General features: G+C 40.6%; 1 protein-coding gene across 1 annotated transcript in view; it reads right to left on the bottom strand.

The window, feature by feature from the left end:
- MCTP2 (multiple C2 and transmembrane domain containing 2) overlaps positions 1 to 27,269 on the bottom strand; it is a 102,778-nt gene that overhangs the window by 62,276 nt on the left and 13,233 nt on the right. The window contains exons 4-10 of the mRNA XM_086471848.1: positions 21,913 to 22,055; positions 21,030 to 21,106; positions 19,749 to 19,860; positions 17,754 to 17,789; positions 9,153 to 9,317; positions 7,212 to 7,342; positions 281 to 467 (exon numbers count right to left, since the gene is read on the bottom strand). Coding sequence (XP_086327974.1) covers positions 281 to 467; positions 7,212 to 7,342; positions 9,153 to 9,317; positions 17,754 to 17,789; positions 19,749 to 19,860; positions 21,030 to 21,106; positions 21,913 to 22,055 — 851 coding nt within the window. The remainder of the gene's footprint in view (positions 1 to 280; positions 468 to 7,211; positions 7,343 to 9,152; positions 9,318 to 17,753; positions 17,790 to 19,748; positions 19,861 to 21,029; positions 21,107 to 21,912; positions 22,056 to 27,269) is intronic.

The following is a 27,269-nucleotide window of genomic DNA, read 5'->3' on the forward strand; positions in this document are numbered from 1 at the left end:
ATTCAGTGTGTCTCATTTCAATCTCTTAATATAATTCAAGTTTGCAAAGAAAAGTATCAGTTTAAAACTCAAACACAAGCAGTCAAATTGCTTGGGTCTATCTGCCCTGCCAATCTCCTTGTCATTCTAAACACAATGACTATCTCATGTAATATAGTTTTCTCTGGTAGAAGACATGTTATTATGACTGGACAGTTGTGGGTTTTTTTTTTCCTGTAATTTTGACTACTTTCAAAACTAAAGGAGAAAAAAAGAAGGAAAAACAAAAAAGCAAACTCACATAGCGCTGTGAAATCTGTTGCCTTTCACTGGGATCTCCCAAAGGGCAGACACACAGATCAGAGATAGACACTCCTGTACATGGGGCAACAGCAATCAACATTAGCAGGGACCCCGGCTGTTTTTCCAAAGGCAGCTCTAAGCAATTGGTCTGCTTTGTCGGCAGGGCAGTAATGTCCACTTGGCACCTAGAACAACATTGCCAAGGGTTAATAAGAAAAAGGAGCTAGGAAAAAAATAATAGTAATAAAGCAACAGTTATATCGATTTCAGTTGCAAGCAGGCACCAAAACTTATTGCTTGGTCAGGATGGAAAGAATGCAAAAAAAAATCTCAAAATTAAACATGGGAAACCAATTAGCCAGTTTCTATTGCACTTATTGTCAAGTTTTGCTTTCTGGTTCACCTGCTGGTGAGCAGAAGTAAAAGGTTCGGGCTGCAAGGAAAACTTAACTCCGGCCTGCCTCACTTCCCTCTAAAATCCCCTAGTGTTTTCTGATGGATTTGAAACACAATTTTATTTCACCTGAGAGAAAAGAAAAGGGGCAAATGCAAAATTTAAAACATTAGCCTAAAATAGATTAGTTTCTTTAAAGTCACATACTCCATTTTATGCTACATTATACTGTATGCCCCAATCTCTTTTACAAGCCTTACTAGAGCTACATTTCCAGTGTACTGTTACACTTCCCAAAGGGAAGGAATGTCTTCAAAGTCCCCCCCCCCAACCCCTGCACATAATATGTGTCATTAACCTGATACTTCCCCAAAAAACAAGGAAGGAAAAATAAAAACATTCACAGAGAGTCAATAATAAAAGATGAGTATGGGATAAAGCAGAGAGAGATCACTAGACAGCCAGTTATACATGAAGGGAGCGTTAAATGCAACGGAAAGCCTAATCACTTGGCTCGGCTAAATACCTTCTTTTTAGAAGTCCAGTAAATGGAGTGGAACTCTTTTGAACCTCTGTGGGGCTTGGCTTTTAAGAACAGGCTGAACAAAAGTTACAGATGAAAAAGGAAAAACACAAAAATAAGGAAGGAGAAGCTTTGTTGCCACAGTGCAAGGGGAGTCACGTTTCTTTAAGGGACGGCCAGCGGATGATGGAGAGCGAGAGCTTTCACTCTGCTTAATGCCTGCCGACAAGTTTTTATTTAAACTAAACTTGTTAAGGTGTTGTCTTAATAGGCTAAAATTCCACAGGGTTCCCCCAGGTGGGTTTCTTCTGGGTAAATGGTGCATGTAGTGTTCTTGATTGATCCCATTCCAGTAGTAGAGCTGGAGCGGTTTATACCCATCTGCTATAAATTGCATGCTTTCCGCCTCTTAACAGCCTATTTTCTATGAATACTAAGGGGGGTGGAAAAAAAAAAAAAGTAATCACAAAACATTTCAGCCTGAAAACCCAAGGAGTTACGTTATGAAGTAAAATTCATTGCTCTGATGAATTTGTAAGTCATCCAGTAGCTCTCTATATTAAAACACAGCTCTTTGTGTAAGCTTCTGATCAGAATCAATGGGGATGACTTTGCCTTAAGCATGCTCTTTGCTATTCACCACACTGAATGCACAACAGGTTGCAAGTTTACTCCTATTAACCGCTTTCAAGTGCTTTGAAAGAGGAAGAAAATAAACCAGGAAGAGTACCAACACTGTTCAGTGTGTAGGCTGCCTCTCAACACTATTTCCGAGTGTGAGAGGTTGCATTTCAAGCTCATTGCTATGCCTAGGCTTCAGAAAGATATGACAAGAGAAGTTACCAAAAAAAGGAAAACAAAACATAAAAAAAAAAAAAAAAAGCAAGCATTTGAGAAAAAGCCCTTATTTCCACACTGGAGGTCAACATCACCTTGGCTGCGCCAACACAGCTGCTTCTCAGACTGCAGCAGTTTTACTGATACTTTAGGTATCAGTGCAAAAGGGGGAACGTATTCTTATCTTGGCTTCTACTCTTTTTTTTTTTTTTTTAAAAAAAAAAAAACAGATGAAGAAACTGAAGGAAAGAGAGGGGAAAAATCAGGGTCACCCAGCTGGTCTGTGGTTCAGCTGGCAATAGAGGCCACATCTCCCACATCAGCACTTCATACACCACCCACTCAACACAGTCCACAACTGGGAAAAGCTGCATTTACTTTTTTCTGCTAAGAACTTTCCATGGAGTAAGAAAGAACAGACAACTCGCTCAGATAACAGTGCACCTCCCACCAGTAGATAGCCTCAGAAATCTCTTGTATCTCAAAGGCAAAGTTAAATATAATTCTAGCTTGTTTTGGCAAATTGGAATTGTTTCTCTTATTAAAAGAATTTGATTAGCCAAAGGTCAATGAAAAGATTCAGTATAAGGGTGTGGGGGTAGAAGGGATGCACATGTGGAGGGGAAAACAGCAGGAGGTAGAGTATAAGCATTTCTTCCTCAAATCATGTCTGATTTCCGTGCAAACTAACTTCCTTAAAACATCTGTGTTCACTCAAGGTGATGGTATGCCTCTGTATTTTCTTTTGAGGAACTGAAAAGAAAATCCGCATTTGCACTTGCAAATGGCAAAAGGCTTAAGAAAAAAAAAAAAGACAATCTGTTTCATTTAGGTTATACAACATAATTGATCAGACTGCAAAGAATGCAGCTTGGTAAAACAATTAGACATTCAATTTACTATATAAATTCAGCACTTTCCACACAAACACTTCTACACTATTAAAACGAGTCTAATGATTTCCAAACTACTTCCCCCATACTCCTGAAACAGAAACTCTTCCCTTCCTTCTTTCTCAGCTTTCTATCTGCGAGACCTTATTACACATAATTATTTCACAGGAAAGTGGTAAGAGACTATCATAATGGGCACAGTATAAAACTAATGAAGGCAATCCACTTCTTACTCACAAGTTGCCTGATCTGAAAGCAAAGGGCAAAACTCTCAGATTATTTGTATTTTAGGTGATGCAAATGATCTCCTGAGTTAAATTCTCAGCCTAGTAACCCTACCTCAGAATAGGATAGCTCTGCTTGTCATCTTTTGCTACATTACTTATTAAATTCAGGTATAATCTTTCACACACGTAGCCATATGCATGATCTATAGGGGATATAGTTCTGTAAGTTAAGAGTGCATTGTGCATCCAAATGTATCACTTTTTTTTTAACCACGATTAATTAAATGCTTTCCTTCCTCCTCCTGATCAATATCGAGGTCTACATCTCTATATTAACCTCTAGTCCTGTAGAGGGTTACACCACAGCTTTAGTTTTCTTTAAGACTGTTCTTTTGACTTACAGCCCTCATCTTTAGCTGCCAAACTTCCCACCACCACCACCTTCTTTATTCATTTTGCAGAGAAATATTACTTGAGAACACTACATAGTAAATTCAGGGTTAAATTACATGTTTAATTTTATCAGGGACTCAAATGTTAAAATTTCACTAAAAGGTGCTGAGCTTAGCCTCTTACCAGTAATCATGTATTTTATTACCCAATCCACAGTTCATCAAATTATGATAAGTATCCTCAAATATATATATAAATACATATGAAAAAAATCTGCACATAATATTGCCATTTTTTTTTCCACTGCAGAATTCTTGAAAGACCTTCACAAAAGAGGTCAGAGCCATTATCACAGTATACAGTAAGATGCATCTATGATTAATACTTAAAAAGGAATTTCAAATGCCACAGGTGTCAGGAAGACAATTAATAAGGTCTTATTCTGACTTACTCTACAGGTAAATTTGGTTGTCTGATACTTCCTACAGCTTGGTGAAATTTAAATGAAAGGTTCGGATGCAGCCATAGTAGATTTTACTGCTCCATCCTAACAGCATGGCCTTTAAAATGAGGATTGTTTCTTGTTGCAAAGACACTGTTTCCTGGAGGCATTAATCAAAAAGATATTGGGTGCACTCCAATCTCATAGCTCATGGTCTTAAGTCTAGCAATTTTTGTAAAACCTCTTTCTTGGAGTAAATACACAAAGGAAAAACCTCCAAATTCTGCAGCATCTCTTTTTCAAAAGATATCCCCCATTAATGCAGAAACACTCTCTAACAACCTGGCATAAACGATTTAACTTCGACCGGACAAATTCTGCACACGTTAACACCTTTGTTTATTAATATACATTAACATCATCTCCTGTTTATAGCATGCCTCTTATCCCAAAGGACACAAACAGCACTTCATAAATGTTACTAACAGTCCTATGCAGACTAAATAGAGGGATTATTTCATCCAGCACCAAAACACAACCATCCCTCGGTGTGGGACCTTAGCAGCTGAACTACTCAAGGCTGCAGTATTTTAAGCAAGGAAGAGAAATTGGACCCAGTTGAAAATCTAAGGAGAACACAAGCTGAATTAATAATTTAGCTTGCAATGTGCACTGACAGTGAGGGTTCATTTTGTGATAAGAGAAGGGTGACGTGAAATTGCACCGAATGTTTCCTCACTAATTTAGAAGCAGAGAAATGCCCCAGGCTGGTTGTACCAGAGGTCCAACGCATTTCTTATTCTACAAGTTCCATAGTCTCCACAGACACTTCAGGTCCTATTTCAAGAACAATATTTTACCTTGAAACCAAATTATGCCTGGGAGAAGAGCCACGTTCCAGGGGCTTAAGGCATCCATCCTACATGAAATCCTGGGTCTAAAGGAATTAACAGAAGTCTTTATTCCACAGAAGTCCAGCAGTCTGGATTATCAGATATGACTCCACCTTGTGCATCTCCTCAATTTCATTTAAATATTTAAAATATACATATATTTAAAGGTCTAACCAACACAGTTCAACCTACACAACCTCGAGGGGAGCATAATGAATCCTAACTCTATCCACAAACTGACTACAGAATTATTAATTCAGATCCAGCAAGTTTTGCCTTTTCCTTAAAGCCATGCCAATTACTTGAAGGCAGTTTGAGTGTACTGCTATGTGTAATGACCAATTATAACCCACAAACATTTTGCTAAAGAATCTTTCTTACAATGATGTTGTGAAACCCAGAAATCTCAAAACTCAACTTGGAAGTCATGGAGACAATAAACATGGCACCTCATAACGCTGTTTTTCCTACAGAATCCTTTTCCAAATTAGACTGCATTTGAACCCTTCATAAAATATTATTTATTGGGTGTCAAAAGTTTCTACACTGTAAAAACAAGACTTGTTATTATGCAGTTGGTGTTTACCTATTCTTGCAATTGCTTTTTAAAATCTAGTATAATTTTTTCCTGTTTTGATGCTACAACAAATTTGCTGTTCTTAAAGCAACAGCAAGCAATATTTTTCTCTCCACATAGCACAAATAACTTTAAGGTGAATCTAACACATGCAGGCTTTTCCAGTGCTGAAATTTTTAATAATAGAATAAGCATTTTGCTGATAATTTTTTGCCATGCTGAACACCACCTACCAGAAACCAATAGAAAAAAAGAAAAAAAGAGGGGGAGAAACCTAAGGAAAAATTGCTCCAGCATCAGGGAGACTGAACAGAGCAAAGCCACAAACACTGCTACATTTCTTAACTCTTAAACAGAATATCAGAAGTAACAAAAGTAAGTGAGAATGGAAGGAACAGATTCATCTTCGGCCACTTCATGTGATGAGCAACAGCATTCAGCCAGAAAGCATTTCCTGCTCTGCAAAACCACAAACATTTGTAGAGCCAAAGGGCATTGTTCTTTTCAGTGAATAGTTTCAAACTATTTGAATGCTTAAAGCAAGAGAATGTTCTTATGAGTTACTGTTATTTAGTCAGGAAGTTGTGAAACGCTGGCCAGGTGAGAATGGCAAACAGTTGCAGAGAGGAACCCTGCCCCCAAGGATTTAGAGGTTGTGGCACCGATCCTGCAAGCAGATAAGCACAAGCAGACCGAAGCTAATTGGGGCTCCAGTAAATTAAACGGTTCTTGGTGCTGCTGTATGTAGCCAACTGTGCAGATGCAGCTTGGGGAGACGGGCCTAGATGAAAACACTGCACGCTGAAAGAAAGTAGAAGGCAACAGGAGGAAAGCTATGGTTACCACTAGGAAGCCAAAGCTGTACTAATATTGTACCAAATAAGATGGAGTTAGAGTGGAAGGGAAAGAGCAGCACCTAAGAGCTGGAATCATATTCTACACCCATTAAAAAAATCAAAATAAAAGGTTGACTGCTATCCCACAAAGTCTCATCTGCTAAGGTGGCATAAGATCATTACTGGAGAGTTTGAAGCTAGAGTGGAATAATGCAATGGGACAAAATCCAGTATCAGCTGGGAGATGGGTAGATCACCTGTGAGGCTGCCCTTGAAAACGATGCTTTAAAGAACGTGAGCTTGTGCAATAGCGAGGGGCACCAAACCCAGAGAGAGATCAGTCCTCTGCGGCAATGGGGAAGAGATTACCCAAATAAAGCAAACCCAGGTAACAGGACTCATATTTAAACCAGGCTACAAGAACACACCATCCAAGTGCAAACAGAAAAAAGGGACACCAGCACTGCTTTCAAAAGGAGCACCAAGTTCCCAGAGCTGACACCACGCTGGAGCCGCAAATTAGCCCTGCAGAGCGCAATGGGTCTGGAGCAACATCACCGTGCAAACGCAGACAAGTACTGCTCCTTGCTGCCACCAGCTCTCCCAGAAATGGCTGCCACCGAGCTCCTGCAGTATTTTGGATTTTCCAGTCAGCGTGTGCAGAGTCAGCTTGGGTGCTGCTGCATTCACGTTGTGGTTAATCATCACCCATTAATAGGTTTTAATAAACATACCCTTACAGAGGCATCTGAACATGAGCAGAATAAGGAGAGAAACATACAGTATGATGCCAGTAATGAAAATAAATTGATCAATTTTTTTAAAAAAACAATAAAAATAATGTTATCTTTTGTACTTCCCCCACATCCTCAAAAAAACCCAATAAACAACAACAAATAAACAAACAAACTTACGTTCCCAAAAGCTCTTCATGCTTTTTGTTATCCTTTCTCCAGACCTCAATGTCCAACATATCCTTCCTGTCAGAGAAGTAGTGAAAATCAAACTGTTCCCTCCACTGAGGATTTGCACTCTTACACAGTGTCTAGAAAACATGCAGTTATAATATTTACTTTTCTTAAACAGTACTTATTTCCACAGCAAAGCACATATCAATTCTTCTGTGAGAACAAGGCCAAATGTCAGGGCATCAAGCACTAAGGTCATTCTAACCAGAGCCCCCCAGCCCATCACACACAGCCTCATCATCCTTAAAAACGCTCTTTCCTCTCTCCTAGTAACGAGAAATAAGCAAGTGTGACGTGAATGAATGGCTGGAGAAATTCTGAAATGCAAGGTGGATTCACCAGCTCCACTTCCAGTAGACCATGGTCATCATTCAATATCACACACTGGAGGAAATCAAGAACAACCCTTTTGAGGGTAATCACCTGAAAACAGGTTTGAATGAATTAAGGAACCCAAACCAGGTTTTTTTACCCTTCTGTGTTAAGATATAAGCAAAGAAGGAGCAGCCCTGAAATTATTAACATCCAGTTAATTTGATATCTGTAAATTGTCCCTCAGAGTTCAGTAAGATTGTTCATGTGTTCAGGTTACTCTGAGTATTCACTGGATTGGGTCTTTAATCACTTGCAATTCATATCACACTACACTACCCACCATCAACATCAGCATGGCCACTGAAAGAACAGGAGATAGGATTAGTTGGACGATGACTGAGATTCCTCCCACCTTGTCTGCTTTTCTGGACCATGAGAGATCGTACCTCATAAGTTGAATAAACCCCAGGAAAGAACTTTAAGTACTGACAATCTGAAGTCTTATTAGGGTGTAAAAGCAGCAGTCCCCAACTTTTGCTGGACCCCAGACAGAAATACTAAGCAGTTAACTCACTGCAGACAACGCACTTGACTCCCCATTTCAAACTTTTTAATTTTCTGTGACTGTAAGAAGTGCAGTTTTGAAGATTCATGACACAGGCTACAGACCATTAAAGAGAAATAAAAAGGGAACTTAACTAGAATAACATATATATATTCTAAAATAACTAAGTCATTTGTTATTTTTCAAACCTGTTTTCCTAAATAAAACATTATACCGTGACCTTGGTTTGAGGTCTGATGTGGGGGACAGAGTGCAGGTTTCAGATGAGCCTACATCTGAACGTTACGTTCTGTGAACTTGTCCTGTACTTTTTGTACAGGAGGGGGGTTGTTTGTTTCTTCCTCCCTCTGCACTTCCAGTTCATGACATGCAGAGCTCTTGCTTTCTCAACAGAATATTCTTTTCATTATAGCCCCTCTCCTTATTAGACTTTGGAGATGAAAAGCATATCTTTGGGAACCCCATTCATTTCTTAGATTCCCCTGAAAGGGTACTAGATACAAGTAAACACAGCCTAGTTGAATAAAAATTCTAAGCAAAACCATGGAATATTTGCATTTTGTTGTGGTTTTTTTCCTGTTATAGGTAGCATATTTTTCAAGAAAGGTGCTTAAAAAGAAATTCCGCTGCACTGGGAACCATTTCAGGTCTGCTTTTCCAGCAAACCTAACATTGCAAGCCTAACTTCTGTATTGGCAGAGAGCAAAACACATGTGTGGTGCACATAACTTTATTTCATTTCATATTAATGTCAAACATCCATCAATACGATGAGTATGTTAAACGCACAAAAACATATACACACGATATTTGTAACTTCTTATTTCTATATTGGCATGTAAAACATATTAGTAAAACATTAATGTCCCCGATCTGGTCTCCTGGTTTTGATCTCACTTATATAAAAGAGATTCAAGAATAGTTCCATCTGAGGTAACAATACTGGTAAAAGAAACACCATGTACCTTATTAGCTTCAGCAAACTTATGGAAATCCTTAATACTTACCTTACTTTTGTATCTTTGATCTCCCAGTTTGAGGAGAATGAAAATCTCTGCCAAGCCCCCTCCAGGGATGTTCTTCCCCTCCAAGAGCGTGATGGTGACCAGCCCGTTCCACAATTGGTTCTTGCGCAAAGAGTCGGAGAGTCGCACACTCCGCCTGAAACTCGACTAGAAAGCAAGTCAGCGACATGAAACATTTATACAAACCCACGTTTTTATGCTCAAACTGAGTGTGGTATGATAGCACCAGAAGTGAGAGAGGTACCACGATCCCCTAGGAGTAAGTGGGGAAAGGAAGGCACTAGGATGCTATGGATTTTCTGCTTGTACTGTACTACAGCTGTCCCTGGGAAGGGATGGTGCTCAGCATCAGAGCAAAATCACCAGAGTTCGCTTAAACCAGAAGAGGAGTTGACTTCAGCTAACCTGGCTGAGCTTTGGCAAGAGCAGACCTCAAGCGTTGAGAGCAATCTGTTACCTTGGCTCAGGGAAAGACACAGGAGAGTGATGGTAAGGAGAGGTGGAAGAGGGGGGAAACTAAAGTAAACTCTTAAATATCTCCAACTACGTCCATAAAATGCAGGTCTGTCCTTTCTGGGGAGGCAGCCCACAACCATAAAGCCTATGGCCAGGTGAAAGGCTGAACACGTATCTTCCAGCTCCTCAATCACTCAACCGCCTGTCGTCTGCGTTAGCTCTTTGCCTGGTGCCTTTGCAGCTCCTGCTTCCAGAAACCGAGCTCACGAATCAAAAATACTGATGCCTGCTGAAAAAACACTGACATCACCAGGCTCTTTATCTGGAGTTATGGTTAGCTGGTAGCCACATTTGTTACCTTCGCAGCCTCATCCTACATAGCACGGCTGCGCTAACAGTTTGCTAACTGGCAATATTTTATTGGACAGAGGATGATTAAATAGGCCTTTATTTGGGGGGAGTGAGCTGGAAACATTAGAACTCAAGGCTATGCTTTTCTTCTTGCGGTAAAAATCCTGCCATATTTTATTCTCATGAAGCAACTTTTAACTCGACACACTTCGGAGCCTCAATCATGTCATATACAGGTGGGAGCAAGACGGAGGAGAAGATTTCACAAGTCACTTTAAAACAGGACGTGTTAGCTTTAAAAGCAAGTAAGAAATGTTGTTGCTAAATAAAACGATTGCAAAAGCACCTGATGTCTGAAGATTACTTTTTATGGATCAATTACCCAGCAACAAAATTCTTAAATCATGGGTGGTGAACTCACAAATTCTTTACTTGCTTTTTTCTGGTTAAAATACCCAACTCTTTGAATCCCAAAGCATATTAATATACTTCTATTTAAACACCCCGTTTGGCTTTCCTGGCACACTGGTTAAAAATTCCTACCTTTAAAAAGAAAACGAGATTTTGATTCATAAATCCAGCTGCAATGTATTTTTTTTTTTTTTTAAAGTTCGTCTTTTAGGCCAAAAAGCTAAAGCATGACTGTTCCCATGGACATACTTCAAAGTCCCGGCAGATATATTCCTCCCTAAACACTGCAACTATTTCAAAATCCTTTTTATAAAAAAGGGAGTAATGTCCACAAGGGATCAAAGGGCATTCTACAGTCTGGCAATCGCCTTAGAAAAATGGCAGTGCTTCCATGAAATATGCCCTAAAATAATTTTGCAGCTTGGTATGTCCTAATTTCAAATTGGATGTTTATCTTGGAAAGGCTTCTATCTAACTTGTCCATAAAACAGCTCCACTTAGCTCTATGAGCCCTGTGAAAATGGAATCCAAAGCTGGCTATTAAAGGGGCCTGGAGATTGCTTCCATATGGCGTAACAGCATGGGAGTGGAGGGCTAAGGCCTACAGCAGGCGCTGCTTGGCTTGAGCTCCACATCTATCCATGGACACTCGTTGCATTACACCATAACATCTGGATTATTGCTTGTAATGTCCCTGGGAAATATCCACTTCCCATCAAAGCCTTTATCTATCTCTGTTGTACTTTGAACATTTTAGTATTTAACATAGTCATGTTTGATGTGATGTACTTGCTGCTTTAGGACCAAGGATTTTCTCTCCCCCCTACTCCTTCCACAGAGGAGGAAGAGGTATTTGATGTTAGTTCACAAAAAAAAAAAAAAACAACCCCACACAGACAAAGTTTCTTATCCACGTTGCAATTTCTTTTAAAAACAAAGCATCCAGTTCTCTTCAAAGCTTCCAGGCTGAACACGAAAGACAGTTGTTATCACTCAGTTTTCAAATCAATTTGGATTCTTTTCATTTTCAACCAGGCCAGAATTTTAGGGAGTCTCTCAGCATTGGGGGCCTTCCTACTCAATTTCTGTAGCATCATAACCCTTCCCTTTTAGTCACCGACTTGACAGTTCAAAGGATTGTTAGGAGGTACCCAAACCAGCCTGGATTCCATGCGATCCCAGGAAAAATCAGCACCTGCAGCTCGGTATTACTAGAGCACATTGCAATGCATCAACTCTGACCTTCCAAAACGGGCGGCCCCCAGCAAGTGGCCTTGTGCACCCCCTTTCAGGACGGCTCTGCAGCTGCCAAAGCACTCTGTGCTCATCTCAGAAAAGGGGTATATCAGTCTCCAGCTAACAGGACCTGGCTACTTTCTGGGTGAGATCCAGCATCACTTTAGAGCATCACACTGGATAGAGAAGTCAAGATGTTTGCAACTGTTTTGGGGTGTAGTGCTGCAGCACCTCGACACAGGCTCAATGACTGCAGTCTGCTTCTACCTCCCCCAGCCCAGCTCTGCCACTGTCACAAGCCTCTCTCCAAACGGAGCAGCACGGAGCCCAGGAAGGCTGCTCGCCTCACACCCCTGCAAGACAGCCTGTCACGTTCAGAAGGCTTTGGATTTCCTGGACGTGCCCAGGTCGTTCCCACAGCGTGTGCTCAGCAGGTCTGGCACGTCTCCTGGGCCTCGTATCATCTACATGCACATCAAAGAATCGCTCTGTGCATGCTCTGCGGCCACCTCTCCAGCCTCCCCAGGTATTTGGCAGGCTGTTCCTCTGACCACCCTGATGGAAATCCCAGCCAAACAGGCAGTGTCTCAGTTTCCACTCACAGTTTCTGGAAGGAAGCACATCTGGGGAAACCCAGATTCGTGGTAGACCCACAGACCTGGACCATCAATGAGTCAACTTTAGTGTTGCCTGGGGAAGCCTACATTACAGATAATGTCTCCCACGTGACAAGAAAATGATATTGCATTATTTATTTTAGATGTCTTACCTCCTCTCTGATACCCTGCACCTACTTGTCTCGAACTAATTTACACTGAGCTAACTGATTAAACTTCACAGCCTCCGAGGTGGTAAAACTATTACAGAGCAGAGCACAGAGAAGCGCAGCGATGAGTTCAAAGTTACTCGGGCAAAACAAGCACTGAAAAAACCCGCTCCAAACACTTTCCCTCCCTCCAGCCACCGCTACACTAACCTGCCTTTACACTGAGACCAGAAAAGTCAAAGCCCCTGTCTATATTGGCCAGAACAGGAGGACATAACTGCTTAATCAGTGACAATTTTGAAGTGGTTTTATCTAGTCAGTTCTTCCATTTCCCTGTTACCTCCCAGGCTACAGACGCCTCCGCACTTGGGTACTTCAGCTCCTCCTGCTGCTGAACCTGAGCTCTTTCCAGCTGTGCTCCCAGACTAGATGCCAAGTCCTTCAGGCCTCTCCTGCTATATTTTCCTGTAACTTCTCTTCAGTCAGCCAGCTCGCACTCTGGCTTCATCCCAGACCAAAGTAAAGGTGCCTTGCAGAGGTACAGAAAAGTTGGCTGAAGCTAGGATCAGGCTACAGGGCTGGAAATTAGGAAACACATGCTTTATGATAGAAGTTGGCACATGTCCCAAGCACAAGACATTGGACAAGTTTGCTTATTCCATCCTGCCCCACCCCCTCCACCCCAATGACTTCTGAAATCAAGATAGCTTTGAGACCAGAATTTGACGGGTTGCCTCCAGATAGAGCTCTGGTTTTGGCTGGGCTCTGTATGCAAATAACAAGGTCACCTTTACAAACAATTCACTTCTGTAAAACATAGCAACTTGAACAAAAAGCATGTCTCAAACAAGCCAGCCAGAAAGAAAACAATAAGCACAAGAATATCCAGAAAGCTTTACTCTTAAAAGCAAACTAAATGTTTTTTTTAAGTCTATGAGTGCGTGTTTGTTGCAGATTTAGGGACTGTGCAACATCAGGTAAGTAATGAGTAATCTTCACTGAAGAAAAAGTATGGCCTGGTCACAGAGCAGGACCCTGCCATGTGAAGAACAGAATGTGGTTCTTCTCTCTGCTGCTTAGAAAGAACATCTGCCCAGAAAACATCCCACGTCTCTGAACAGAATAATTAAAAATCAGTGCTCACAGTATCATTTTCAGAATCTAGTTCCTGGTTTCAAAATTAATATAAAAGCTTCTCACACCAACTTTCAACTTTTTACTGGTTCTGGTTTAAAGAAAGCTGGACAAGAATGAGCAGGTGGGCCATATTCTGCCTTCACAGAGCCAAATACAGCAGACGAGCAAGAATGGTAGAGCTTTGGAGGGGAAAGAACCAGCTCATTGACCCAGCTTCACAAAATCCTTCAGGAGCTCAAGTCTCCCTGATAACACCATTTGTATATAATCTCCCTCTATAGGCACCCAGCGAATCCCCTCTGGTGCATCAGGGCTGCTTTCAAATCTGTCACTTTTCCTGACACACACATACATGCCCCAAGTTCAAACTTGTTTTTGAAGCAATAAAGAGATGCAGAAAAATTGTACATTTAAATGACACGGCGAGGTGGCCAAGTGTGAAGCGAGCCCATCTCGCACATCTTTCATTTAAAAGGATGAGACAGGACAACAGAAAGCCTGCTGCAATCCCTGTGAAGAGGTCAACGTCAAAACTGGGCCACGTAATTTGCCATTTGAGAAAACAACAACACACAAATAGGAAGACTCTTTGGACCTCTCCTCATTAAGCAGGGAAACCATTTTGCAGAGGCAGTCTCCCCTTGGGAAAGAGGAGAGGGCAGCGAGAAAGGCAAGTGAACCGACACGAGATTGCCACCACGATGCGTGACCCTGTGGCAACCGAGTCCCTCCGCTCCGCAAAACGCTTGGAGAGCGTCGCTGCCCACGGGGTATTGTGGGAGAAAGCCAAATACAATGAGGCAGGCAAAAATGAAACCTAACAGCACATGCATTTAAAAAAAAAAGAAAAAAAAAAAAAAAAAAAAAAGGAAAGCGAGGGATTTTCCCCTGCGATGAGATGCTGAGGAACACTTCGGTCCAGTCAGCCTTTCAGCCAATTTATTCAATCAGCTTAGGCTATCAAGGTGGCAGCTGCGTCGCTTTTGTTTCAGGACTGAACTGCTGCGGGTCAATCCACCCCAAGCAAACCTGCTTATTTGCTTCATAGATGTTCAACACTTAAAGGTTATTCAGCTGTAGAAATGCTGGAAATAGCGTGCAGGGCACTCAGGGTGAGACTCAAGCCACCCAGGACAAACAAGGCTACTGAGCATCAGCATGTTGGGCTCCAGTGGAGATAGCTACCAACTCCCTCTGTGCCCCACATAGAAAAAAAAAAGAGGGGAGAGCTTGCCAATACACAGACACGAGCGCATATATTAATACTGCCTAATAGTATCTTCCTCCCTTTTGCAATGCCACCCTCCATGAGAAAAAGAAGAAAGCTGTGCTCTTGGAGCCCAGAGAGGACAATGCTGTTCTCAGCTCCCATGAAAAATGAGGGATCTGGATGTGCTGCCCATGTCTTGGGAGTCCGCCCAGATGTGCGATGATTCCCTTCTAGCAGCAGTGAGAAAATATATACTGTGTAATCAACAGATAGCTAAATCATCCAGTTCAACAGCTCTTGCACCAAAATGATTTAAAAGACAATATTCTGTTGCTGAAATCCTTCCTGCATACTATCTGTAATGACTGTGAGGCAACCGTAGCTAGACTGGAGATCTCGTACTGCTGTCATTTTCATTGTTGTCTGAAATGTAGCTTTTTCTTCAAAAAGCAAGGGAGCTCAGAGAACACACATGAAAAGCGTACAGTATCCGCAACAGCCCACGTGAACCCCTTTGCCAGTCTGACATGGAGTTGCAGCAGGTATTAATGCCACCAACGGGTACTAAACATTGGGGGTCAATTTGAGAAGCCAGCAAGAATCCCTGTGACTAATGTGAAAAGATTCCTTTAGGACACCGATGTGTAAAATCTGCACTAAGATAACATAAAATGGTCAAATTAGAATATAACCAGATTTTCATACAGGCAGTACAGATTAAAAAAAAAGCTGTGAAAGTTATATTCATTTTGTCCATCCTTAAAATAAGTCATTTTCTCTGTATTTGTAGAAGAAAAGATAAATATTACAATAGAGGTCAGCTATAGTTCAACACAAGAAATGCAGGAAAACTATTTCAAATAGAAAACTTTTATTTGCCTAAACCTACAGAGATGAAATTTAGATCTGTCTCAGTTCAGCTGCTCAAATGGAAAGTATACGGCCTTTTTCTCCTGCCACCAGAGTCAGCTCAGTAGCCAAAAACGAGACGAGTTTGTGTACCCGTTACAGAGCTCTCTCCATTTCCCCTGCCCTCCTTATTCTTGTGTCTTTATCTCGTCCAGCAACATTGTTTTTTACTCCATCATACTCTCTGGCTATTCTCCATAACCTCTTGTGCCTTCCCTAGACACCTATATTCCCCATGCACACAATTTTTCTTTCTAGCCTTTATGTTCTGCCACAAACTGCTAGCACTCCTTCCACAGACCAGAGCTTCCTAACTAAAGATGGTTATTGATGTACAGTACTAGTGTTTTAGTGCAGTAGCAGAATCAATAAACTAGGAAATACTGCTTTGTCAGATTTTTCCAGCGCATGCTGGGAAATATTTTTACTGCCTTTGGATGGTCACAGAGCTTTTCTTTAGAGATCACACTGGAGCATGAACTGTGTCTTCCCTAGGAAGAACTGAAGCTCTCCTACCCTCTAGTGACTGGAACGGAACAGAGCACAGGGTTGCAGCTCTTTTTTTCTCCACCTCTTTTAAACAATACTTTCACTTCTAACTCAGTAGCATGCTTCAGCATCTCTTCATTTTATTTTAAAAGATGCTAAGGCACAAGCCACGGTCTTGAGAACTGAACGACCTGCCAGTTATTGCTTACAGCTAAAGGTCCAACAACCTGTATGTAAAAGAATTATTCAAAATGCAATGAGATATAGCATACAACCAAAAAAAAAAAATTCCAGTGACAGCAACCAAGACAGAAGTTTGGCTATTCTGGACAAAAAGGACTAGAGTTTTAAAACCTGGCTCCCTTTCCCGGGACCCAAAGCCGACCACCGTCAAGAGACAGCTGTGTGTGCATGCGTGAGAAAACAGGGGATCAAGCTACACCAATGGACTGGGGGCATGGTATTTTCCAGAGCTTTAGTTAAAAACTGAAGTGCTGAGCTCTTCAATTATTCCATCACTTTCTGTCTTACAGCACCGAGGGATGCCTGGCAGCTCTCCACGCCGAGAGAAGGGCTGCGATATCCCTGGAATCATGGCTCACTGAGCTGCTGTCCAGCTCCAAGGGTTGCAACTTTGCACTTCTTCTAGCGACAAAAATACACTTGCTGGCACCGTACCTGAGAGGGCTGGCTCCTCTACATAGCACACCACAACTGCAATGCGCAGAACTAGAGGAGGTTAGTTATTCAATTTATTTAGGCACAAACCAATAGTTATATAGGGAAAATATCAAGATGCATATGCATTCTCCTAAGAGCCAAATTCTGCTTTTCACAAAGTTAGAATGTATAGCTCTCGAGTTGGTGAGGCCTGCAGTTTCCATATCATTGTTATTTACTCAACAGCAAATTAAAGCTTTACAGAACAAATAAAAAGCCACAGTCTGTTTCCTGAACAAGTTGAAATCTAATGCAAAATGGGACAGTACAGGAATATAAAAGTAGCGGAAGCCTGCAGGGGTACTACAGAAGACCAAGGGAAGCAAGTTATGCAGATATGTGGCAACACACAAATCTCGGAAAACCTGTTATATCCCTGGTAATGAAAACTCCCTGCTCAGTCTCCAACCAAAACCCAAAAGGAACTCCAAAACCCACAGGAGCAACCAGAAGAAACATTGTCTCACAAATTGCCCCCATGGTCTGAGGCAACCCAAACGATGAGACTGGGAACCAGAACACCCACATTCAACATCAGTACTGACTACCAGCCTCCTTTCAGGTATCATTAAGCAACTCGAATCTCCCATAGCTCCTTTTTTTTGGTTGTATTTACACCCATTTCCTTAGCAGAGACAGTTTCTTCTCCACAGCTTTTTGCAGTGCATGGTCTTACTGTCACTTGCCCCTAGACGTTACAATAGGACCTATAATAAGAAAACAGCAGCAATTTCTCATCACATTAAAAAAAAAAAGGAAAAAAAGGAAAAAGCCACCATATTCAGTCAAATTGCATCTAGACTTCAGAGTCTTCATATTTTTACACTTCCTGTTGCAGAGGAGAGCACATAGATTTTGGGAGGGGACTTTTTTTTGAAAAGAAGAAAATATGGATTACCTTGGATGAAGATCGCTTCTTACGACTTGACCATCTCTATTCATGAGTCCCCACCATCATACCAAAGAGAACCCAGAGAGAAGAAGAAGAGGAGTAAAATAGAGAAAGAGTTTAGTAAAATAATTCAAATAGCAGCTTGTCAAATGTGTTAGAAAAGCTTATTACTAAGTAGGGGGCTGGATCTACTACTGCATTCATCTACCTCCCCTCCCTCATGAAACATAATGATCAAGAAACTCCAAATACCTGCATTGCACCAAAAAAAAAAAAAAAAAAAAAAAAAAAGAGGAAATTAAAGAAAGAAATCAAGAATAAAAAGTGGAGGGACCCAGAGCCATTAGTAAGAAACATGGCTTATACTTTTGGTGCCATCTGGTTCTACAGTAAGCTAATTTAAAAAAGGAAAAAAAAAATCATCTTGCTGTTAAGTGCTAATGTGGACAGAGCCATTTCACTATTCTGATTCCGCTGGAAATGGCTGAGCAATTTGCATTTGAAATATGAGGGCTTAAAACATCGTCTTTAAAAAAAAATTGCAGCATGCACCAACTCTTCTATCATCTGCACTCTGAATGTTAACTAAGCACCCAAGAGTACCAAAAGCTGGTAATTTAAACCAATTTTCTGTCTCACTGGATAGGTCCACTTCAGCCCATGCCTTCCCAAAAATCCCAGAAGAATTCCTGGAGTTATTTTGGCTAAAATGCTTTTTTGCTAAAGAAACTTTGTCTTTACTTCCCCACTTCCTGCAATCCAGTGACACGGGTGCCACTAACACTCCTGTACAGGTTAGAGGGGGAATTCACATCCCAGATCAAAGCCATCTCATAATATAGATATATAAATACAACAGCAGTGCTTTGAATGCTGTCATTATGCTTTCAAACAATCACATACTGAGGTAGAAATAACTCTACAATTATCTTAATATTAATTGAGATTTTACAATTCTCAAAAAAAGCAACTGTTTGAAAAATAAATAATGAACAGCAGACAACCCATATCAGCTTTTTCTTACTTGGCTTTCCAACCGCTTGAAACATTTACGTTTCTATAAATAATATCATTCAGACTGGAACGCCATACCTATAATTCAGTAAAGTCCTGTAAAAAGCAACTTTCACACTAGACTGTATAGAAGACTTGTAGAAATATTTTCTCTTTATGTATTTATTAAACATATGTAAAATTGGACTGGCTTGAAAGCCAGAGCTAAGCAAATGCCTGATCTTGGCTTTTCCCCACCCCTTGCAGGACAGGAACAGGATGAGTTCACCAACACAGGTATGCTCCACACTCTGTGTAAAACACTAGTAGGAATCTTAAAAGATGAAAAAAAGAAAACAACCATGTGCAGGACCTGAAATTTAAAAACTATCAGCTTCAGTTGCAGTGTTCTCAAGTCTCTGCTGGGTTTTTAGCATCACTAAATGCACGATATTTCATCATCAGGAGCCAACTTCAACTGAACTCGGTCAAGAAATTATCAGTAGCAAAATCAAGGTTTTTACAAGCAATCTTCTCTTCCTCTCAGCCAGTGTGCTCCTCCACAGGACTGGTGTGCTTTAAGTCTAACATCAAATCCTTGCTTTTAGATTTCACACGGATATGTTTTTTCAAGGACAAGGGAAAAAAAATGCTTTTTTAAAGTGCTAACATCTAAACTCCTAGTTTAGAAAACAGTATACTCTGGCATAGCAATCACAGCAGGTACAGATCATACATTCACTTCAGCAACCCGCACGTCGCGGCAGTGGAGCACCGCCACAGCACACGTCACAGGTACGAGACAGAAGCATTCAGCTATAGACACCTACGCAACTTTTACCCGGTTAAACATGGGACTTCTTTTAAAGTTATGATCTATCTGGATTTCAATATTGAGTCTTGGAGAATGAAAATTAAGGTGGCATTTCCCAGAAAATCAGATTATGCGAGCTCTTTCCCCCACACGTACACATTCCAGCTCTAAGTTTGATTTCCTAAGCCACTTACATTTCTCTTGAAATCTCCTTGCTTGACTGCTAGACTCAAGTTTAATACAATCACTCCCATGTCATCTTCTAAACTGTTGGGATCTTCCAGTTTTAAAACCTGTTCAGTAGTTCTACAAGCAAAAAAAGACGTGCATTTATTGACTCCAGTTAACTCGAGTTCATTACTAAAGGTCACGCTGAGCTGTGCAAATTTCAGCTTCTTGTCTGAAATTCCCAATATTGAGTTTAAATGTTAAAACGGGAAATCTAGAGGCTTCCTTCTTAGTTCCGACAACATTCACCACCTTTTTAATAACGCAGCCTAGCATCTACATAGCGTTATTTAATACTCATAACTCTCCACATGCAGTTGCACACTGAATTAAGTTACTACTACCTCCACTTCACAGGGAACAAGAGTGACAGAGAAACTCATCCAAGTGAACTTTCTAACATGAATGGCTGGGATTCAACTCAAGACCTGTGTTTCTGCCTTATCTCTGCCTGCATCTAATCTCCTCCCTGTGACTCAGTTCCCCCTCTGAAAACATGAATGCTGGTATTTACCTGGTGGCACTATCTCATGGATAAATTCATTAATGTTTCTAGAAATTCAGGTACAACAGCCATGGGAGCTATAATATACCCACACAGGGAAAACTCATTTTCTCAGGGAAAAAAAAAAAAACCAAGTCACACAGCAAGGAAGTATAAACTTGAATTCCTGGCTTCCAGCTCCACATTGAGACCAAGCAGCAGCAGCAGACAAAAGGCACAGGGTTTGCCTCCACACTAAATCAGGGCCAGATGAGCTGCCGCGGGGATGGATGGCTGCAGGGGGAGGCTGGAAACGGGGTGCTCCCAGCCAGCCAGGCAAACCGCACCCCAGCCCAGCTATAGACAAAAAGGCACCCCACGCTACGTGGGGCTAAGAAGGGGTGTCTCAACCTTCTCCCCCCTTTCTTCTTCCACCTCCATAAATTATTCCAGCGTAGCTCTCCCTAAACAATGCTGCGTATAGCAACTCTTATTCTTATTCCTAGACACGAAAAGGAAAGGGTGCCTTCTGCCCAACTGGGCTCCATCCAGGTTGGATTCGAATCCGGTACGTAACGCCGGATAAAATCATGTGTGCAGGATTTATCTCAAGCGATTTCTTTTAAAATGTGCTCCCCACCCTCCTATCAAAATGAGTTTTCATGAACAGACAAATTCCAAGCTAGAGCAAAAGCATTTCATTATTTTCCTACATTTCTCAATCAAGATCCATTAATAACCCTTAATTAAATAAAAGTATTACCTATTGAGTTCAAGTTCAGTGAGTGCTATAAATGCCGAACCCATGAAGTCTGAAGAGGTTAAATCTCGATCGTACACCTGGTAGCAAAACAAAACAAATATTTCTGATTTTCACATAAGCCAGTTTTATCCTGGTCGCTAAAAGAACAGATATTTTAAGCCCTTTCTGTTCAATTTCGTTATTTGAAAGATCAAAGCTTAGATATAATTCAGGGATAATTTTCCATCTCCCTGCTTTAATTTGTATTTTTAACTAAATATTTAAACAGCATTTTGAAAGTATCTTCTTAATATTATGCAAACAGAGACATGTGTGCTGCTACGGATTGTGCCTGTTCCTTTATGCTCTGCGCAATAGCATAATGAAACGCTGCACAAAAATCAGGTACTTCTGGCTACAGATGTTTTAGCAATTAGTGCTCGCAACTGGTAGCTTGCAGTTCTGGTAACTGTAACGTTACTCATAATGAGAAAAGGCTTTGCTACTTGTCACGGCTGCATCCCAGGTAATAATTCTGTTCAACCCAGCCAAATTACACTCTTAAAACGTGCTTATGAAACCACTATTGGTTTCACTGAGTTTGCACAAGCATGGTAAAAGCGAGCAGAATTTAGCTCCACAGACTTAAACATATCCAGTCAAGGAGTTTTATTCCAACTTGGGTTTTTGCAGACGGAAAGCAAAACATACGAGTAAAATCTGGAAAAGACATATGGGCATTTTAATTTGAAATTACTGAAACTCTTAAAGCGGATTGTGTTTTATGTTGCGCTGCTATGGTGAATAAAAATCAATACGTTTCTAAAGTATTTTTACTTTATATTAAATAATTATTTAAAAAAACCACTGACCCATGTTTTAAAAATCTGAAACTAAAACTTACCTTGATCCAGAGCTTTTGATCGAGGGTCTGCACAGGCAGCACAACAGTTTCATCCCAAACTGGGTTGAGGTTCTTGTAGACTACCTTACTTTTGTATAGAGTTTTCCCATTCAGTTTGAACTTCACATACGGGTCACTTGTACCTGTGATAATTAATAAAAAATGGATTGGCATGCCCCCATGTAACGCCACAACCTTAAATTATATTTTCATAAAACAATAAATAACAATAACAATTACTTATTTTACATATACATGTATATACTTAATCATCCATTTAAAAATTGCTAGGTCCTGCAAGAGATCTATAGAACAGAACCAGAAAGTTGCCTGAAAGCAGGCAACAAAAATTCTTCATAGTTTGCCTGATCTCTGCTGTGCTATTCCTAAAGAACATTAATTATTCTTCAGTAACTTACTTAACATTTTAATTTGGAAACAGAGCAAACAGAAGCAGAGATGAAGGACTATTTACAGGCCAACTAACACCACAGACAGTGGAAGAAAGAAAATGTGATCCTGTGACTATGAATATATAAAAAGACCAGAACTCAAAAGCATTGTAACTTGGATAGGAGCTCCAAGGAAACCAGTAACAATAGCTAGAATACCAGTCAGGATTTCATCACTGGTGTCACTTGCCAATTTACTCAAAACCAAATTTGAAGTTTCAGTGTAAAATACTGACATAATTCACCAGCTCAGAGTAAAAATCACACACGGAATAGACTCTGTAAAGCCAGCAACCAATATTCAGGTAACACATTTTTTAATCCAAGCGGCACAATTTGCCATGGCAATAACATCCCATATTTTTATGGAGCAGATGTCCACGGACAGAGCGAGAGGCTCATGCCACTCGGCAGCAATAGAAAGACTTGCAGCTGTCAAAGGAAAACAGAAGAGGGAACCAACTTTTTATTCTTGTTATTAAACGAGAAGCATCTGCACTAACACCAACCACTGTGCAGGACACCATACAAAAGGGGGGACAAGGTACACAATGGATTTAACTAGACGGCTGATTTAGGAATGCATATGGACTTTGCAAAAAAAAAAATCTCACAGGCTGCAAATAAAGCAAAAAACTGATGTGTAGTAGCATATACAATTAACTGATCCCAGGTGCCATCAATCTGCCACATTCAATATCATTTATATTATAACTTATATTTGGAATTAAACTTCCCTCCTAAGAGTTCAATTTCATTAGAAGAATAACTGGTCCTGGCTGCCCCCCAGCCTGCAGTGTGGGCTGTCGTCAGGAAAAGACTCACTCCTGCACCAGACTTCACATTCAGAAATAATCTGAACCTGTCCTCTCTGGTTCCCACTGAGATACAGCCCAACAACTGCATGGCAGTTCAGGATAACCCAGCGTAAGACCAACTCTTAGTCTTGTCAGTAGTTTGGTGAAACAGTGAGAATGTGAAAAATCCATATTTAAACCACCAAAGCTCTGACCAGTGTTATGTGAAGACGGGCCCAGACTCAAGAAAAAAATAGCTACGTGTTAGCATCTATTTGGAATTACATAGTACTGTAAAGAACTGTGGTCCTGGAACATACAGAGTAATTTTTAAGAATTATAGAAAGTTTTTCTTCTGTTTTAATTTCAAAAGGAAAGACTTGTAGATCCCTGGCCAATTCTGCACATAAAGGGTGTTTCATACACAGAAGGAAAATACCAGTTGGTTTTCATAGGCTACCTGCAGCTGATCCTTTTCCTAATAATTGTTGAAACCAATCCTGTTGGGGAAAAACGCTGCAAACTTAAAAAGAAGGTTTTTTCCTTCTCCTCTAAGACAGAATAATAATAAGGGCCTGATCCAAAGCCAGGAAAGTCAGAGGGCAGCTTCTCATTGTTTGCAACGGGTTAGGACTAGACCTTTCCCTAGAATACTTCTCCGAACTATGATTATACTCTCATATGAAATGTACAGCTGAAAAGCCAGCACACTTTCCACCACGAGTGGGAACACAGAGATAAACCGTAGCCCCGCAATGTGGGCAGGAGCCCTCAGAGGATGCAGAAGTTAAGAAATAACACCATTGAGCTCTTTGGTGTTAGTTCCTTCCAGTTCCTTTAAAAAAAAAAAACAAAACAAAAAAAAAAAAAACCACAAAAACCAACTAGCTTTTATTTACAGGGTAAGCAGGAGCAAGCTGCACTATTAAAAATAACAATAATCGTTTTAATAATGTCCACAACCTATTCTGTGCACGAAATAGCAACTGGCCGAGACAAGGAAAGGAACTGATGAAATGAAAGCACGAAGGGGGTGATGGAGGCAGGTGGTCTATGGCCATAACTCATCTGCTTTTGGCGCAGAAAACCCATAAATGAGGGCAAAACCTGAAAAGGGAGGGAGAAAGAGGGGACACAGAAAGCAAACAGCCAGCAAGTTCAATATCTGCAAGTATAAAACTCCAAGCCCTTTCTCCGAGGATGGGAAGCAGAAAGACTATAGGTAAGTAAGCATCCCAATTGCATTATTGCTCTGAAAGCTTTCCAGGTTGTTATACAGTAAAGGAAAATAAAAGAGGGGGAAGGGCTGCCCAGCACTGTTCATGTGAGCCAGGCTTTAGCAATCATTCTCATATATAAAAGAATGTCTTCCTTTGTATTTACATATATTTATATATATTAAAACATACATCTGTATGTAAAAGTAATATATATATTTATATAAATATATGTTCTTATATAAATATATTTTTAATATAAAAATATATAAAAAACAGCAAAGGGAAAAGCTATAATAAAAAGAGGCCTTTAATTAAATAAGATTGCCACTCTGGGATCAGGCCTTCATGCTTGTCAGCTTACTCTCAAAATAAACATCTCAAACCGGGGCCTCAGTGGTGTCACTTACTCCGGCAAGGCACACTGGGTAATCCCTCGCCAGCTTGACAGCTACATAATGTTCAAACTGTTTCACGGGTGAACGGCGGCACTTGCGCGAAAGAAAATATTAATGCCGGGAATTAATAGAAAAAGGGATGATGGTTTACAAAAGCCAAACAAGGAAAAGGTGTCAAGTTAGTACCGGTGTTAATTGTTAGGGAAAATAATTGCGGAGGGGCGCGGGTTTCAGCAGCGCTCGCCTGTCTGGCTGTCAGAGGGGTAACATCTCAACTAGGCAGGCGGGGGAAAGGGGTCGGCGGCGCAGGAGCACGGCTCCTGGATCCTACAAATGACGGGCTGACACCTCCACGCTGGCAAACAGATGGACTTTCACCTCCGCGGCGGGAGCTGGCGCGCACCGGGGCTCGGTGGCGTTCACTGGGGTGGACCTGGATGGCCAGGAGAGAAGTGATGGGGGTGGATAAGGCATCACAGCCCTTTTTGGGGCTTTCAGGGGTTTTCCTCCCATTAAGTTGCTTCTGGGATGTTGATGAAACTCCTGTACCTCCCTGGGTCAGCGTGCCCATTTCTGGTTCTCTTTAAGACACCCCAGATTGCATCCAGGTGATCAAAATAGGTTAAAAAAAGGAGAGGAGGAATGAGAAATAAACCAGGTGGACAAGCCCCACCTGATGGGATGAACAGCAGAGGCTGCAAATTATTAACTGCATTTGAATTCAAGGCTTAAAGCCTTCTGTATTCAAGATCAGAAAGACATCTGCATCTATTAAAAGCTATTTATTAGAGACATTCTACAATCTAGCCAAAAGAGCAGAACTTTCCAAAAAAGTGCCTAGTGATTTTCGAGATGAACTGGTCTAAAAAAAAGGATTTATTTTCTTTATAATTTTAATTTAGACAAGATAGGGACCCAATAATTTTCTTAAGAAGCCAGGCCATTTAAAAATAAATAAATAAATAAATAAAGCTTTTCAGCAGCCCTTTCCTAGTGAAGGCAACAGAGTCAACTTTTAAACACATGCAAGCAGACTCAATGCAAGGTCTGAAAATGTTCATCTCAGTCATATCAGCTGCAGCCACATGTCAACAGGGTAATGCAAGGAAACTCACTATTCTTGAAATCAGTTGAGAATTTAGTCCAAGAAAAACACTTTTCTGGTAGGAAAAGCAAGGTGTGATGCTTTAAGGTTAATTTAAGTGTCATGCAATGACAAGAAGGTTCTCATGCAGTACGGACAAAGTATATAAGAGACACAGGATTATCTGCTTCTCAGTCTAAAACAAACCCAGTAAGAGTGAAAAGAAATGATGACCTCTAAAAAAAATCAGTCAGTCAGCTGGACCCGTTTTCCCATTAGACAAAGAACATGCACCTCAACAGTGATGCTCCCTCGAATTCATTTGCATAGTATCTATTTCACTTCTATTTTTTGCCACTAACGCTAAAAAGCAACGACTGCAGGCGGACCAGACCTCAGCTAAAACCTGAGCAAGCTGCAGGGAGCAAAAGTTGCTGGGACACAGCAGCAGGAGACAGTTTAGAAGCCCAAGAAACTGTTAATGGTGTTTTTAAATGGATACTGCTGCCCTCTAGCAGCTACCGAGAGATGCATCACATCGACTGTTGAACACTACTATACACTTGCTCCACGATCAGAAAAAAAAAAAAAAGGCAAAAACATTAAAAAAATAATTTCAAGCCACACGCTATTTTAAGGAGCAAACTTACTGGAAATGTAGCATATGAAACAAGTCTTATTACATAAATAAATAAAAATTACCACCAAGTTGCCTTAAAATCATGAAACAAGTCAAAGAACAGCGTGAAATATAACCTAGACCATCTTTTTAGTTAAAAGTTTTAGTTAAAAACCTGAATTTTAATCTGAAGAAGGAAATGAAGGATTTATTTTATATGCACATAAAGAATAAATGTCTTTAAATCTTCCTAGAAATAGAATTACTGGAGTTATTTACAACAAGGAGTAAAAGACATTTTAAAATGGAACACACACTTTTCTTTTTAAGTGGCAAACCACTATATTCTTGTAGTGAAATAGCTGAGATCAAGGCTTAAAGGAGAAATCAGAAAAAAAGTATTCTGCTGGCAGGAAATTCAGGTAAATTTGGAAAGTTTTGTGCCCAGCTAGTTTTATATGGCCAGATGGAAGTGAAACATTGCTTGGAAACTAGCATCACTAATAGGCTCCAAGGGAAAATAAACCAACAAACAAGAACAAAAAAAAACCCCATCACAACAAAAACCAATGAACCAAAAAGACCAGAGAAGTGTGAAGTATGTATGTAAACCCACAGCTGATGGGGGAAAAAAATGAGGGGAAGAAAGAATGAACTGAACATTAATAGAACGAAAGCAGCAGATAAAGGATGTTCTATGCAAGACACTTCAGAAACAGTGTTTAAAAAAAAAAAAAAGGAACCAAGAAAACCAGCAAGGACTGTACCAAAATGCCACGTGACACACATT

The sequence above is a fragment of the Leptosomus discolor genome, chromosome 11 (genome assembly GCF_034619465.1).
Source record: "Leptosomus discolor isolate bLepDis1 chromosome 11, bLepDis1.hap2, whole genome shotgun sequence".
Taxonomy (NCBI): domain Eukaryota; kingdom Metazoa; phylum Chordata; class Aves; order Leptosomiformes; family Leptosomidae; genus Leptosomus; species Leptosomus discolor.